The sequence below is a fragment of the Sciurus carolinensis genome, chromosome 1 (assembly GCF_902686445.1).
Source record: "Sciurus carolinensis chromosome 1, mSciCar1.2, whole genome shotgun sequence".
Taxonomy (NCBI): domain Eukaryota; kingdom Metazoa; phylum Chordata; class Mammalia; order Rodentia; family Sciuridae; genus Sciurus; species Sciurus carolinensis.
The window spans coordinates 136,651,816-136,669,642 of NC_062213.1; the positions used below are offsets into that span (position 1 = coordinate 136,651,816).

Here is a 17,827-nt window from a genome sequence, read left to right on the forward strand (position 1 = left end):
ACCAAAAAAAAAAAAAAAAAAAAAAAAAAAATCTCTTAACTATTAGTCTGTTTTATTTTTTTGTAAATGTGTGTCAGGCACATAGTCTCTGAGCTGAGCCCCAGAGGGTTTTGAGGGTGGCCCATCTGCAAACTGTGAGCCCCGTACTGCCTCCTGGGAAGCCTGAACCTACTGTGCAGCTTTCTCCGTTTGTCTATAACCATGTCCACCAATGAGAATGCTAATTCACCAGCTGCCCGGCTTAACAGATTCAAGAACAAGGGAAAAGACAGTACAGAAATGAGGTGGCGCCGAATAGAAGTTAATGTGAAGCTGAGGAAAGCTAAGAAGGATGACCAGATGCTGAAGAGGAGAAATGCAAGCTCTTTTCCTGATGATGCTACTTCGCCACTACAGGAAAACCGCAACAACCAGGGCACTGTGAATTGGTCTGCTGATGACACTGTCAAAGGCATAAACAGCAACAATTTGGAAAGCCAACTCCAAGTTATTCAAGCTGCTAGGAAATTGCTCTGTTGGGAAAAAGAGTCCCCCATAGACAACATAATCTGGGTTAGTTTGATTCCAAAATTTGTGTCCTTCTTGGGCAGAACTGATTGTAGTCCCATTCAGTTTGAGTCTGTGTGGGCACTCCCTCACATTGCTTCTGGGACATCAGAACAGACCAAGGTTGCGGTGGATGGAGGTGCTATCCCAGCATTCATTTCTCTCTTGGCATCTCCCCATGCTCACATCAGTGATCTCCCCATGCTTACTCATGCATGAGCAAGCTGTATGAGCCCTAGGAAACATTGCAGGTGATGGTTCAGTTTTCTGAGACTTGGTTATAAAATATGGCACAGTGAACTCACTGCTGGCTCTTCTTGCAGTTCCTGATATGTCAACTTTAGCATGTGGTTACTTACATAATCTTACCTGGACACTTTCCAAACCTTTGTCGCAACAAGAATCCAGCATTAGATGCTGTTGAGCAAATTCTCCCCACTTTAGTTTGTCTCCTGCATCATGATGATCTGGAAGTATTAGTGGAAACCTCCTGGGCTATTTCCTACCTTACTGATGGTCCAAATAAATGCATTGAAATGGTTGTGAAAACAGGAGTTGTGCTCCAACTTGTGAAACTTCTAGGAATTGCCAATTGTGACTCCTGCTCTCAGAGCCATAGGGAATATTGTGAGTGGAACAGATGAAACAGACTCAGGTTGTGATAGATGAAGGTGAATTTGCTGTCTTTCCCAGCCTGTTAACTAACCCCAAACTAATATTCAGAAGGAAGCTACATGGACAATGCCAAACATCACAGCTGGCTGACAGGACCAGATACAGCTAGTTGTCAATCATGTATTGATTCCATTCCTTGTTGGTGTTCTCTCTAAGGTAGATTTAAGACACAAAAGGAAGCTGTATGGGTTGTGACCAATTATACTAGTGGTGGAACAGTTGAACAGATTGTATATCTCGTTCATTGTGGCATAGTAGAAACATTGATGAACCTGTGTGCAAGATACCAAAATTATTCTGGTTATTCTTGATGCCATTTCAAATATCTTTCAGGTTGCTGAGAAACTAGGTGAAACTGAGAAACTGAGTATAATGATTGAAGAATGTGGAGGCTTGGACTAAATTGAAGTTCTACAGAACCATGAAAGTGAGTCTGTGTATAAGGCCTCATTAAATTTGATTGAGAAATATTTTTCAGTAGAGAAAGAGGAAGATCAAAATGTTGTGCCAGAAACTCCCTCGGAGGGCTATACCTTCCAAGTTCAGGATGGGACTCCTGGACCTTTAACTTCTAGGCCATACAGCTAAGGCATAAAGTTTGTTGTGTATTATGTTTGGTATAAGTTTGTCTTACTGTTACTATTGTAGCACTTTTCACAACAAAACTATATGTGAACAGTTTCAAACTGTACATACTGTATCAAACTTGTACTCTAAATGGGTTTCTTATTTCTATGTGGAATTTCATAACTTAATGTCCTGTAAATAAAGATTAAATTCCACCCTTATCCTTTTTTTTAAATTTATTTTTATTGTAAACAAATGGGATACATCTTGTTTCTCTGTTTGTACATGAAGTAGAGGCATGCCATTTGTGTAATCATACATTTACCTAGGGTAATAGTTTTTGATTCATTCTGTTATTTTTTTCCTTCCCCCCACCCTTCCCTCCCCTCTTTTCCCTTATACAGTCCCTCTTTCCTCCATTCTTGCCCCCCTCCCACCCTCCATTATGTGTCATCATCCTCTTATCAGTGAGATCATTCGTCCTTTGGTTTTTTGAGATTGGCTTATCTCACTTAGCATGATGTTTTCCAATTTCATCCATTTACCTGGAAATGCCATAATTTTATTATTCTTTATGGCTGAGTAATATTCCATTGTATATATATATACCACAGTTTCTTTATCCATTCATCAATTGAAGGGCATCTAGTTTGGTTCCACAATCTGGCTATTGTGAATTAAGCAGCTGTGAACATTGTTGTGGCTGTATCTCTATAGTATGCTGATTTTAAGTCCTTTGAGTATGTCTTTTGTGTTCACTTCAAAATTGTTTGAAAAGAGAAAACAGAAATTTCATAATGAATTTTCTAATGGACTCAGTAAGGTGAGAAGAATTTTAACTAAAGGCACTGGTAGAATTGTGAGTTCAAGCCGGGGCTCTTATGTGCCACCACAGGCAGATAACTATCCACAATCATTTCTCATCTGATGTTTGCTGGTGTAATTATATTACTGATTTCTATAAATTAGCTTCTGCATTAAAGTTGATAGCATTTTATGAGTAGTCATATAAAATATACTAAAATACTTGCCATAAATAGTTGAAAAATTGTAGTTAGTTATAGATAGGAAGCATAAACTTATTACAAGAGAACCAAAGCTATGATAAAATATGAGAGAAGCAAGACAAGTTTTTGATTCTTTATTAAATGGCAATACATATTAAAATGCATTCTAAAGAAAAAGATTATATTTTATCATATCTTTCATTTGAAATTCAAAATCTTGATGTTTTTCCCTTCTATATTCTTACTTCAGCCTAATTACTTGTTACCTTCTAAATAAGATTCCACAGTTGTGTAAGCAATTATCTGCCAGCTACTCTGTAACTATTCTGCATTATTATGAGTTTTCTGTATGCCAGGTTCATCCAGGTAATTTGTTAATAAAAGATTCTTTCCTTTTATACCATATAACATTGTGAAAATTAGTATTCATATGACAAATCAGGCTTTGAAGCACTGAATATAAAAACCCCCATCTCTAGGTGGAGGCATGCAATCCTGTAATCCTATCATTTTATAATTTTAAAATATAAATTCTACCCTTCCTAGAAGACTATTCCAGTAGAGGGCTCCAGCTTGCTTTAGCACAATAATAGGGAGGAAAAATCACAGGGAGATTGTTGAAGGTCAATTTTCAATATAACATTTAAAATGTAAAGTTTTTCCCCTTGGCATGGTTATGCAAGTGTGTATATATAGATTGTCCTATAGCCCAAACTATTTATGGATCTGCATTTCTTTAGCTATACAGACACATTTTAATCAGTTTATTAATACCTTTTTTCTTCTTCTGTATAATATTCTCCATGTTAGTTACTCTAAACAATTCATATACTCCTCAGGAGCCCAATCCAACTCTTTCTCTCAATCATGAAACTCAAATTATTTTCTTTTCAGATTTATGTAAATAATTCCTGTTTATTGAGGAAAATTAATAGCAAAGTAAAATAAAATAATGGATAAAATTTAAATTATCATCACTAATGTCACTACCTAGAAATTATTTCTATGCTGCTATTAATATTTTGGTATATTTCTCTTCAATCTTTATTCTCAGGTTTTATATATTTATATAATAATATATGTATGTGTGTGTATATTATATATATTATTATATAAATTCTCAGGTCATAGTTTCCACTTAAAATATTTTGAGAATTTTCCTGTGGTAGAACATAGCCTTCAAAATATTTTTTTATAGTTGCATAATATGAATGTGCTATAATTTGTTTATTTGAAAATATAATACTGTGGTGATCATCCTTATACATATGTTTTCATGTGAAAATCTGATTATTTCCTTAAGATACATTTCCAGAGCCAAAGTCACTGAACAAAAATATAATCTTTTTAAGACTCAATTCATATGGGCAAATTTCCTTCTAGTTGCATCTATTTATAATAGTACCTGCTTTGCTCTCACCAACACTGGGTATTATAATTGAAAAAAAAAAAAAACCTTTGTCTTTTGCTTATTTTTTAACTATGGTATCTTATTGTGTTAATTTGTATTTCTTAAATTGAGTTGGTTTAATATATTCAATGTTTTGGGCCAATTTTCATTTCTTTCTATGTAAACTGAATTTTCCTTTTGCCTATTTTTCTCCATTTCTATTCATCAATTTTCTTGTTGATTTATAAGAAATCTTCACATATAAAAGATTGTGACAACCGATATTTTTTAAAAAATGAAAATGGTCGGGGTCATGAAGTGGATGAGATTTTTCAATTCTAAAACAGGAAAGTAAGGCAACAAATGAGAGTTTCATTTGAACTGAGGTACTGTTCCAGTTTGTATCCTAACTAAAGCAGGATACAAAGGGTGTTTACTATAATGTACAGAGATAATTAGTGAAACTTGAATAGGTCTATAAACAATGTGTAGTATTATACCAAAATTAATTTTGTGATTTTGATAATTTGAACTGTGGCTGTGCAAGAGAATATCCTTGTTTTTAGAATATATATACAGAAGGGGTGTAATGATGGGGTAAATTGAGTGATGTCTGCAAGTTACTCTCAAACTATTGGGGGAGGGAAAATACAATAATATTGACATGATAAAATGTTAACATTTGATAAATATGGAGGAAAGGCACTTAAAATTATTTTCACCATGTTTTGCAACTTTTAAAAGTTTGAAATTATTTTAATGCCATTTTTTGATTGTATGTGTGTGTTCTGGGGAGCTGGTATTTGATGATGGGGATTGAATCCTGGGCCTCAAACATGGCCCCAAGTGCTTTACCACTGACCTACACTACCAGCGCTCAATACAAAAACTTTATTAAAGGATATTAATTACTATGCACTACAAATATTTCCCCCAGTTTATCATTTGTGTTTTCATTTGTTTATATTATGTGAGATTTTTGTTTCTTTATTTTACTGCTTGAAAATTTTAAATCATACTTCTTTAAGGTTTATCTCTCTCAGAGATGAATGTCTTCAACAGCAGGCATAGTTAGATTATTTTATTTTTGGTTCCTAGCACAGTATCTGAAACCTATTACTGTCCAATAAATATTTGATAAATAGATAAATAAATACAATCTTTTTGTTTTGTCCTTTGTTTTGATTCTTAAAAGGTGCCTTCTTTAACTCTATAGATATGTTTTTACGTTGTCTCTAAACCTTCAGAGAATTTAATATTTTTAATACCTTATTAATGTACTTGTGATTTAGCATTCAGCATGAGGTTAATGACTGCTTTATTTTCCCTTTAGGACTAATAGTTTCAGCATTATTTATAAAGCAGGTCTTCTGTTTTCCAGAATTTTGAAATGCCACTTTTATATCTTGATACCCTCATAATGATATATATAGCATAATATTGTACTCTATTTCAGTAACTTTTGTGTTGTAACTCTTTTCTTCTGAGAAGAAGAGTAGGGACAGGGGAATGAAGGAAGGAAGGAAGGAAGGAAGAAGGGAATTATTGAGTGCATTGACTTCATCCAGAGCCAGTCTGAAGTGATTTAAAACTTAATTACTAGTTTTGTAATCTTGGGCAATTTAATTAACTTTTTCTGCATTGATTTCCTTTGCTGTATAATGAAAGTAACAAATAACACCTTCTTAATAGGATTTATTAAGAGGATAAAATGAGTATGCAGAAAAATGCTGATGCATAGAAAGCATTAAGAAGTTTTTCCTACATTATTTTTGAGCTGCTGTACAATTACTTATTAGTACAACATATTTCTTGTTTTATCCCCTTTAGTTCAGCACTATTCTGCTCTCTTTCTGTAGCCTAAATTTACATCCTTGACCCGGTTCTCTGTTTTGATAGCTTCTTTGAAAATAGAGTCCACTACCAAGGTTTTGAATACCAGTTGAGGATGATGAAGAAGTACAAAATGCTAACCAGAGCCTCTGTCCTGAACTCTAGCTTCCTACTTCAACAGCTGTTTGGACAGTTCCAAAAGAATTTCCTGTCAAGATCTGGAACATAATAAGTCTCAATATGAATTAGTTGTCTTCCCCTTTGACATTGGCTAATGCCATAATTTCATGGTCATTCAAGCCTGTTATTTTCATCTATGTCTCCTCCCTTCCCAATCTAACTAGTTATCAAATCTTTGGCATTTTAATAACTATTCTTTTATTCTGCTTTTCTACTGTTCTTACCACAGTTCAAAATATAACATATCTTCACACCTACACCAAACTTATATTTAAAAACATAAATCTTGATATTTGATGCTGAGAAGTCTTCTTAAAATGGAATTTTGGAACATACCATTTATCAGTTTTAAAGTCTTTATTTCCTATTGCCTATAGTAGTAAATCTTAAACAGTAGCATATACATGGAAGGAGGAAATTTCAATATAGTTCATCTACTGATATAACACAGTGCCCTAAAGAGTTCTTGACACATAGTAGGAAACATGATAAATGTTTGTTGAATGACTGAATGCACCTTTATCTTGGCATTCAGGGACTTCCACAGTTTGCTCTCAACCTTTCTTCCAGTTTACAAACCTCTAAACCAGCTTGATGAATCTGTTCTTTTGCCCTTAAATATAACTCACATCTTCGTCTTGAACCATATCTCCTGTTTTTCTGAGCATGCTTTCTCCTGTCCATCTCTGTAAATCCTCTTTACTTTTCACCCCACACTGAATTCTAAAGTCTCTTGTTCATCTGTTTTGATCAATTTGATCTATGCTAGTCTCCATGATCATCTATGACTTTTTTAGTAAATGCATTTTATTGGTGCATTATAATTAGGCATAGTAGCAGGATCATTATGCCATATTCATACATGCACATAACATAATTAAAAAAAAATTTTAGTCATATACAGCACCAGGATATACCTTGATATTATCACAAAAGCATGGAATACAACCTGTTCCTTACGTTGCTTATCTTTTTCTGGGCAAATATCTCTTCTCCCAAAATAAATGTCCTCTGTCTTGATAGTATGTGTTCCTTTTGGAATCTCTGTGTCATAGGGGTTTCATTAAATCTAACTAGCAAATATTCTCTTATACTTGAAGAACCTGAGGCACATTTTAATAAGCACCTATTTTACACAGCATTCCATTTCTCAGAATCAATATTGTGATTACAGAAAAATAGTTTTGAACCTTAAGTCACTGATGGGGGGTGGAGACACAGATTAGATGATTATACCTGCTAAATTCTCATCTGTTGTTTTTTCAACAAGCTAAGTTAGTTGTCTTCCTTTAGGGTATTAGTGTATGAAAATAAAAAAAATTGAGGGGAAGTTTTATAGTGGCAAGATCTAGGAGGTGGCTGCCTTAATACAATGATCCAAGTTAACAGCACTAGTAACAAAATATCAACATCATATATACATACACCCAAGATAATGCCCTAAGAAGGGCACATCATGATTTCAGTGATATGTATGCCCCAAATACATGAACGGAATGTAATATGAGATTACATCATATAAATCCAAATTGAGGGACCATCAACAAAATGACTGCCCTGTGCTCTTCAAAAGTCAAGGTCATGAAAAGACAAAAGAAAACAGGACTATCCCAGATGGAAAGAGACTGAGGAGACATACAATTTAATTAATCATTGTTCTAATTAATTAACTAGAGTGTAGGATTCTGAGTCAAAGACGTTACTGTGAAAAATGACATTTGAATAAGATCTATAGATTAGTTACTAGTATTGTACTGCCTTGAGTATGATCATTGTAGTTTGGTTATATAGGATGTTAACATTAGCATAGGCTGGGGAAAGGGCATACAGGAACTCTATACTACTTTCATGACTTTATAAAATTAAACTTATTTCAGAACAAATTGTTGAAAAATTGAGGGAGGGGAGGATAAATTCTATAGTTTTAGAGTGAAAACATTAACAAGCTTTACAATCACATCAATCATTTTCATTCATCAATATGGCCACTTATATTCATAGTATGTGTGTAATGTGGGAACTCTTTTTGCATGTGGAAGGGCTATTGTGAACACAGAGTAACAAGAAAAACAGAGGAATGATACTGAGTAATACACAGTAGTAATTCATTCAACAGCCCCGACACGTCATATTTTAGGTGCTAAAAATACAACAACGAGTAAAAGAATAGATACCAGATCTCCTGCAGTTTCCAGTCTTGTTAATAAGGAAGATAAAATTAGAACTTTCAGGGTTTTGTGTTTGTTTTTGGAAAAATAAGAAGGTGGATAGAGACTTGTGTTTAAAAAAAAAGAAATTTGTGACAAAAATTGGAAAAGATATTCAAATGGGTAAGGCTGGTGTGTTGGCAGGCTCTTGCATAACTGCGAAGCTTAGTCCACACTTGTAGAAGGGTGTAAAGGGTAGGGAGAAGGCGGAAAGGTGGCTTGCAGGAGAGAAAAGTGAGTAGAAGTAGTAAGTGGAACAGACTTAAAGGAAAGTGGGAAAGGGAAGGAAGGTAGCAATGAGAACCTTTACAAGCAGGTAATAGACGACTGCAAAGAAAGCAAGGTCAGTGAGGACTCCACTGAACTAAGCAGGATTTCAGGTGTGAGTGAAGATAGTGAACAGACTAGAGGTGGTAGAGTTCCAAAAGGAAAATACGAAATTGGGCGTTGCAGTGAAGGGGAATGGTACATGGACACTGCGAGGAAGGAAGGATACTAGTCATTTGGAAGTGGGAAGGGAGAACATGCGGGCGGTGCCCTGGCGGCGGCGTGCGCGCCCCGGGTGCGGCAGGCCCAGCCAGACCCCGCAGGACTGGCGGACCCGGGCGCTGAGGCCCGGCGCTGGGTGGGGGAAGGTTGCGGGACCGAGGGGGAGGTGTGCGCTGTGTTTGGTGATGTCATTGCAAGTCAGTGAGCGGTGAAATTTAACACCGGCCGGATTTGCTTGGCTCCTCTTCTTCCAGGCGAAGCAGCCGGCGGCAGTCAACGCCGAGCGCCTGCAGTTGCCACCGGCCCCCTCGCACCGACTTGATTTCCGAAGTGGGTGTGTGTGCTTGTTTGACAAATGTTCGGCGCGGGCTGTTTCCAAGGACTTCCCCCCCACCCCCACCCCTCATCTCCTTTCCTCCCCCTCCCCTTTCTCCTCCCAGGCCCAAAGCAGAGGACTCCACTGGAGTCACAGAGTCGCCTTTGAACCGCAAGTGAACTCGAGGGTTGCACTCGCAGCTGAACTCCCGCTGCCGCCGGCGCCCCGCTGCCTCCCTGTGAAGTCTCCCTCCTCGCCCGCCCTCCCAGGGGAACACAACCCTGGCTCGTCCCATGCTGAGCTAGACAGCAGGAAGCCTATCTGTCCTCCCCCTTCGGGTGCTATTTCCTACCCCCACACCGCCTCATCTCCTCTCCCTCTTTTTTTCCCCTTGTTGCGAGTTAGGAGCATGGTTTTCACGTGATTTCCCCCCCTTTTTCATGGACAGTACCTGCACCCTTAGCAGTTCGGAGTTGGCTTCTGTTTTCCGTTAGCGTTTTGCTGCACGGACAAATGCATACAAATGCATTTAGGAGCCCACAGGACAAGGCGTGGAAAAGTCTCCCCCACCGCAAAAACGTAAGTAGCCCACCCGCCCGGGTAGGGGTTAGACCAACCCTTCACTCCACCCCCCTGGATCCACCATGCGTGTTGGAGATCTGTGGTCCCAATCCTTGGCACTTTCTGGCACTGGGAGCCGGCGAGCAGCCGTGGCATCCTCCCCTTTTCTTCTCAATTGTAAAATGACCGTGTTTGAAAGGAAGCCTCGTGCCAGCGGGTCTCAGGCAGTTTATGCTTAAAGTTATCCTGCGGCTCGGGAGGAAAAGCTTACTGGCACAAGTTCCCACGTCTTCGGCCACTTCTCCCGCTGCTCCAGAACTGGGTTCCACCGCCCGCCCGGGCTCTAGCTCCCACCGCCCTCTCTCCCTCCTCGCTTCTCCTCCCGCAGGGCCCTGGCTGAAGTCCTCCTTTCCCGCGGTGCTTCTCAGGGTATCCAACTTGGCATTGCTAGGACGCTAGCAGTCCCCTGAGCTCGGTGAGCGCAGCCTGAACTACTGGGCACTGGTGTGGGCAGGGTTACCAGGTGGAGAGGGGGGTGCCTGCAGAACCTTGGGCATCAAGATGCTGCTCTTCTCATGGGTTCAGAGGCAATCGCCTCTTGTTAGAAGGCAACATACGTGCTGCCCCTTTGGAGCCGAGGCTGTGCCCTGATCATTGGCCTGTCAGTGGGGAAGTGGCGCTTGTCACCCTGACAAGGGGGGTGGACAGGATGCGGGGGCGGAGCTGATCCTCCCAGGGAGGGTTTGGGCGGGTTCTGACCTGCACCCCACCTCCCCTTTGGGCACAGTACCTGTTCACACCCCCTCACTGGGAAAAGAGCGAGGATGAGCTTATGTGGCCTTCTGACTGCCCTAGTCCCTGGAAGAGGGCAATGGGTTACACAAATTGCTTCTGGCCTCCAGGAGCAAGAGGCACCAACGCAGCTGTGATGATTTTCTATGGAGTGATTGCCCCTCGGGAGAGTAGGTGGGAGAACAGGGGGCAGAACTGCCCGAGTCAGCTGAGGGCAGGCGGAGGCGGGGTGTGGAGAAAGACCGCCTTGTGGCAGTGTTTGTATGCACATGTGCTTCCCAGCCGCGTGCAGCCGAGCCTGGCCGCGGCTCTGGCGCGCTCTCTGCTAAGACCCCTGGAAGCTTCGCTGCTGCAGACTAAGATGCACCTTCCTGCGCACCCCTATCTGGAGGAAACAGAGGAAAGCTGGCAACCTTTGAAACACCGTGCATGCGGCGCGGTGCTGGGGGCCAGGGACACCAGAGTGCCAGAAGCTCAGTGGGTCGCCTTTCCAGAGGGTCTCACACAGGCTGCACGGAGTTCCCAGGCAGAAGAACTACTTTACTTGATAAACGTCCCTCAGGGTGGACAGTCCCAGAGAGTGAGGCAGGGGTAGGGATGCGAAGAATGCTCAGCTGATCCTGAGGTTCTGGGTACATCTTTCCACTGATCCCGGTCGGGTACAAAGAGGCTGGAAGACTCAGCCACCAAGAAAGATTGGTGTGGCCCTTCACCTCCCGTCCAGCAGCAACCTCCACGTGCTTCTCTCGCTGGCCTTTCCAGCGGCGAGGGCTTTCCCTTCCTCTGCTCCAGGCCCACTTGCTGACTAATACTCCCTTTGGTAGCTGTGACAGACTTCACGGATTAAAGCAGATCTTCTGCTCCTGGCCTCTGTCTTGTCTGGTTTACACTTCCCTTCCAGACGCTCCCAGAAAAGGCCCTGCATAAATTCTTGGGCAGTTTGGGGTTTTAAATTGGGTCCAGATGATTGGGGGCGGGGGGAGAAGAGAAACCAAAGAATGGATAATACCAGAGGAACGTCTGAGGAAAAATTATACCACGTGGATGGGGAAAGAACTTGTGGAGAGGTGTCAGCATAGGTAGCAGCTCCTGAGTAAAGGTGCTGATTTCACTGATGTCTTTGAAAGTCTTCTGATCAGGGGTTTTGCAACCCTTGGATATCTGCTGATATCCAGCTTGTTCCATTACAGGAGCCAGTGGGGATGGGCTGCAGAGAATTAAGGGCAATTCAAAATGACATCAGATTGCAGAACCTCACAGCTCCAACCACACACATGCAAAGCATAGAGAGGGTAGTTAATGGTTGGGCCAAGAAATTGTTTCTAAGGAAAAAAAGATCCCATTTTCATACAGAATTCGGAGTTCTTGAATTTGAAAAAAGGCCACCAACCCTTGAGAAAGGAGGAGGGACTTGGTAGAAGCAGCTGATTAGCTGATGATAATGTTAGGCCACTGAATTAAACCTTAGAGTCCCTAATGAAACCCCTGAGGTTTTCATTTTCCACCATCTTTTTGTGGTGACATTTTGGAAGAGCAGGAGCAGCTTTTTTAAATCATAGTTCTGATTAGTCACCCAAAAACATTTATAGTTTTAAAACTGGATCCTAACAGACATTTTCTTGCACAGAGCTGCTTTTAGATGTGACTTTGTGGAATTAATAAAAAAAAAAAAAAAAAAAAAAAAAAAAAAACCTAAAACCCCAACGTGTTTGATATACTGATTTAACATATTATCAGAGAATCTTCCAGGCAGACTATTAGGATAATAAAGGGTTTTTACAACCAAAAAGAGAAAAACAATGGCAAAAAATTTTTGGATGTAAATATCTTGCTATTTGTCATGAAATTCTAGTATTTTTAATCACTTAGTTATCTGTGTTCAAATAAATGTTTTAAATAAACCGATGTCTCAAAGAGAGACAATATAATTTATGGAAAGTAAGTTTGAGTGTTGTTTAGACATTCTCTTTGGAGATCTGTGAAGATGCAGGAGAAAAATAAATTTGATTACAGGAATTAGAAAAGTTATGCTAGTTTCCTTGCATGGCTTGCAACTATGACTTATTTCAGAAATTGTAACTCTGATTAAGAGCTGAAATAAGGACCATTTCATTTTCATTCTCTTAAAAGCCTAGTAATTCTCATTTATTCATTCAACAAATATTTACTAAGCGCCACCAATGTTCCCAGTAGGATTCTAAGCAGTAGAGATAAAATGGTTAAGCAAGACAGTGACACAATTGCTGCCCTCCCAATGTGCCCCATCTAATAGAGGTCATAGTAAATGAAACAACCAAGTATGGTAAAATGAGATAAAGGTATATATGGAGAGTTGTTATCTAATAGTCCTGGTAGGTGTGAAGGGCCAGAAGGATAATAAATGGAAGAAAAGTGAACCAAAGGAAATGAAGTCTATACCGAAACCTCATTAGAAAGGACATGTAAGTTTCCCAAACAGGTTCTAGAACATTAAAAGGCTCATTGGTGATATAGTACAGTGCACTTGAGGGCCTGAAAGAAATGAATTTAGTTAGAGCACACATTCTAGGGAAGAAGTGACTTGACCTGGAATGACAGAAAGAGACCAGAGAGCAAAAGATCTTTTAACTATGTAACTTTCTTAGCTAAACAAATAGATGGCAGGAGAACTGGATTTTCTTGATCTTAGGATCAGTATGCAAATGTTAGAGAAGCTATATATTTGTTGAAACTAAAGACCACTTGGTAGTCTTATTGACTAAAGGTTGACTGTTTCTTTCATTTATCTAAATTTTAAAAAAAATGCAACACTAGCATCTGTTAGGAACTTTGATAGGCTAGACAAGAATCAGATTAATAGTCTCTATGGTCTTACTAGGACAGACTAGGTATATTTTTCTTCCCTCCTATTCAGTGAACTCTAGGCTCTATGATTACTTAAAGCCCTTAATCATTTATCTTCCTTATGCTTCATGAATTGCTTGAACATTTGGAATTTAACCAAAAGCTCTACTGTGCTTCACACTGGATTAGTTATGTAAGTACTACCATCTATTGAGTTGAATTGATAGTCTGAGAAATTCATTGTATGTAAATTAGTGACAGTGCTTGAAAAACTGAATCATTCAAGTCTATTCTTATTGCTATGAGGAGAACTTTTTTCCCAGTTGCATTTGGAACTGAGACCAGAAATTTTACTATTTCTGGATCTTAGCTGTGAGTAAAGAGCAGAGTCTGTAAAGTTGTCATGACTTTGAAAAGTTTTTGGCTTGTAAAGCCTAGAGTGATGGAAATTGTTGAAATTACCAATGTATGTCACATATGTGTGTTTCTCAGATCAATTCACCCTTTTCAATTGATTTAAAGCAATCAACTCATTAAAAAATTCTCTATACACAAAATTTTACAAGTCCTTCTTATTGTTATAAATTGAATCTATGTAGGAATGAGTATCAGTAGCCTGATAGCATGATTCCTAAGAATCTCATGGGTACCCTAAACCAAAAGATGCTTGGCATTCCTCTAAAGTAACTGGGACCCTTTAGATAAAAAGAAAATTGAGTAGCTCTTTGAAAGTCACCTAAGGATGATGCTTGGCATTGATAGTGTCCCTTAAATGTTTTAAGTATGATATTTAGATATCCTTTTTTTCCCTGCCTGTTCTCCTTTAGGCCTTCACCATTATTTGTCTGATTATTTTTGGACTGTGGCTGATGTCAAAATGAAAATGTGGCTAGCAGACCAGATGCATGCAAAGTGGTTCAAATTTTGTTAGGTGTGCTCAGATATCAATACCATTGATTATATTTTTTGAACCTTAAAGATTTGTTACCATATTGTTGACTTTAGACTTGTCCCATCTTGTTCAATGTCCAAATATATTTACTTCTGTTATATACAGAAATCATTTCAATTTTGTACAATTGTCCTCAACCTTGTCTGTACATTAGAATAACCTGGTGTTTAAAATGCCTGTACCATGGACATATTGAAACTAGAATTCCTGCGAAGGAGAGGAAAGGTCTCAAGTGTAAGTAGTTTTTAAAATTCCACAGGATTCCAGTGTGCAGCCAAGGTCAAAAAAAGATCCAAAATGGGAGCCTTCCATCATCTTTTAAGCATCATCTTCAGAATGTGGCTCTCCAAACAACAGCAGCAGCATCACCTGGGAACTTGTTTTAAATGCAAACTCTTGAGCCTCACCAAGACTACTGAGTCCGAAACTCTGGGGGCGAGGCCCAACATTTTTTTTTCTTTTTTCTTTTCTCTTTTTTAAAAATTATTTATTTATTTTTTACTGACTGCATTTTGATTCATTGTACAAAAATGGGTTACATTATTTCGTTTCTATGGTTATACACGGTGTAGATTCTACCATTCGTGTAATCATACATGTACATAGGGTAATGATGTCTGTCTCATTCCACCAGGCTCAACAAATTTTTAACAACTTCTCGAGGTGATTCTGAAGTACCAATTTGAAAACTGCTATCCTAGTGCAGTAGAAATGATTTTGAAAGGATCAAATATTTGTGTCATGTCATAAAATCAGATACATGAGATCTAAGCAAACTAACTTATATTTAAATGTATTTTAATTAGAACATAAACAGTTAATGTTCTAAATTATTTTTGTTACATAATGTGTAAAAAAAGATTATTAGAATCTGTAGAATCATGTAGTTAAAATATATGCATCCTTAAGATTCACCCCCAATTTTTAGTCAACTATTTTCATCAGGACCCAGAATCCACATTTCTCTCATGCACACATCTCAGGTGGTTTTTTTTGGTGAACTAACATTTGAGAACTATTGATTTTAAATGGTGCTACCATATGTGGGGATGTTTAATAGACTTCATTAAGATATAGAGTCCAACTATTTGCCCATATCAGTTGAAATTTCTATAATGATTCAATTGATTCATTTATAGAGTTAGTGATAGTTGGTAAATGTTTTTTCAAAATCTTGTCTTATATGTTCATTTTTCACTTACAAAAATGGAAAATACAATTTTAATGCAAATGAAATTGTGTTCCATTATCTAAAGAAGAGTATAATTTTATATTGTTGGCTAAACTTTGTAAAACAGTAAAACATTATCTTTCTTATACTAACTAATAAAGGTAAAAACTTTATTGACAATAAACAGAAAAGTACCCCAGATGGAAGACACACAATTTCCATGGGACTCTGCAATTGATTCTTTAAGACTGACATTGCAGAAGTGTCATTTGAGGAGTCCTTGAGTTAGAATATAAGAAATAATCAAGATCTGTATTAGCAAGACTTAGTTAATGAAGTATTGTTTTCAGCATGCTTATCATCATTTTTCAAAATTATCTCTGTGATTTTTATTTGAGAGGTATATGTGGGCAATTGTGAAGTATAGTCAATAAAATCTATCCAAAGTTTAGTTATACTAAGAACTCACATTTTTTACTTAACTAATTGATATGAATAGATATTTTTAGTTGTAGTAAATGGGTATTCCACTCACAATTACTCATCAAAATGCTCAACATTGACATCTACAGGCCGTTGCTATTTTCAGAACCAAAGAATCAAGAATTAAATGATATTCAAATGACTTTCACATCTGAACATTCATTTATACAAATAAATAGCTTTTTCAATCAACTTATAATCACTATGGTGAAGTGACTATAATTTGTATTATTTAGTATGAATTTCTGTTTCTTTATATGACATTACATGTATGGGAATTTGACATGTTAACAATAACCATGTCATATTTATTCAGTACTTCTTTTTCAGGTTTTATGTGGTTTATGTGGTTTACATGAACTTTTTCAATTAGTCCTTTAAATAAACCTCATGAAGTAGGTCTAACATATGAAAAATCTGAGGTATAGAGTGATAAGAAAATGTGCCCAGGTTACATAATAAAGGGTATAACTGGAATTTTAATTCAGAGAATTTACTCTTAACCATACTGATTAAAATAACATTTTAATTATTAATCTTTCATTAGAGTTCATTTTGGATTTTATATGGTTTACATGTTGTAGATGTCCAACAATTGCTTTTTCCATTTTCATAGGAAATTACTTCTTCATTTTATTGGACTATGTGTAGCTTGGATTACTGTTCATGCTCACGAACAAGGTAAGAAAATTACCTTATTAGTTATTTGTTTGCAAAAATTCTGCTTCCAGACAGCAAAAGCACATGACTTAAGTTATCATAACCTTAAGGTCAATATTGAACAATAAAAATGTCTCTGCCCAGTATAATGAGAATGTAAGGGTAAAGAAATCAATTTTGGGGAGAAATATGACCTTTAAGAAATTACTCAGATCTTCCATCTGTGAAATTGCTTACATTTTTAAGCAAACTCTATAAAAGGGAAGTTTTGTACAGTAAAAGGCTTTGCTTGTGACTTCATTTTAAGTGGGAGTTCTTGGGGGTGGCAAACTGTGGCTGAATTACCTTTGCACTTCTTGAAACAACACAAGCATATAATAAATGTTCCGTCTGGATTTGCATCATTAAGAAACAATGAAATTTGCATATTAGTGGGCTTGGGGTTTTATTTAATTCAAATGGAGATTTACAAAATTATTTTGTGTTTTGTGTTGTTTTTGCCTGCTAGCTTGTTGCTCTGGTAAAATGATGACAGGGTTTCAGGAGTTTATGTATGACCTAATTCATTCACTTCATCAAACAACATTTAAAAAATCTATTTCCTGATTAATAACTTAATTGCTAATAATTGAAATATAATACAATAACATCTCTGGCCTCAAAGTGAAAAAGTGGCTTTGTTAAAGGTTAAAAAAACAGAAAAGTCAAAGAAAATTCCTGACACTGTGCTGGACTTAAATATTATCATTGTGATCCTAATATTTTTTCTTGTTTGCCTTATAAATAGCAGGGTTATATGTGATTGACAAATTATTCATTCTGAGAGAAGCAACTTTATAATTCAATGATAACTCAATGAACCATTTGTCAGTTTGATCAAATTGTCTGAAAAGATAAATTATAAATGAACTATGTGAAGGGTAAAAAGAGGTGCAAAGGGAGGAATGGAATTTTATCTGATTTACCAAATTGACAAGTTAACAGATATAGGTAAGTAAGTACAGTCAGCCCTCTATATCTGTAAAGTCCACCAAAAATTAAAAATATTCTGAAAAAAATAATTTCATCTGTACTGAACATGTACAGATATTTTTCTTTGTCGTTATTATCTAAACAATACATATAACTACTTACATAGCATTTACATTATATTATGTATTGTAAGTAATCTAGAG

At 37.5% G+C, this 17,827-nt stretch overlaps 1 protein-coding gene and 1 pseudogene across 2 annotated transcripts in view; both read left to right on the forward strand.

The window, feature by feature from the left end:
* Positions 1–201: 201 nt before the first annotated feature.
* On the forward strand, positions 202–1,809 carry LOC124960096 (importin subunit alpha-1-like; annotated as a pseudogene).
* Positions 1,810–9,398: 7,589 nt separating this feature from the next.
* Positions 9,399–17,827, forward strand: part of Col24a1 (collagen type XXIV alpha 1 chain) — a 391,233-nt gene continuing 382,804 nt past the window's right edge. For both annotated transcript variants that reach the window (XR_007104846.1, XM_047523663.1), the window contains exons 1-2: positions 9,399–9,789; positions 16,609–16,673. Coding sequence is in view for 1 of the 2 variants with exons in the window: in XM_047523663.1 (XP_047379619.1) it covers positions 9,734–9,789; positions 16,609–16,673 (121 nt within the window). In the remaining variant the exon portion in view is untranslated. The remainder of the gene's footprint in view (positions 9,790–16,608; positions 16,674–17,827) is intronic.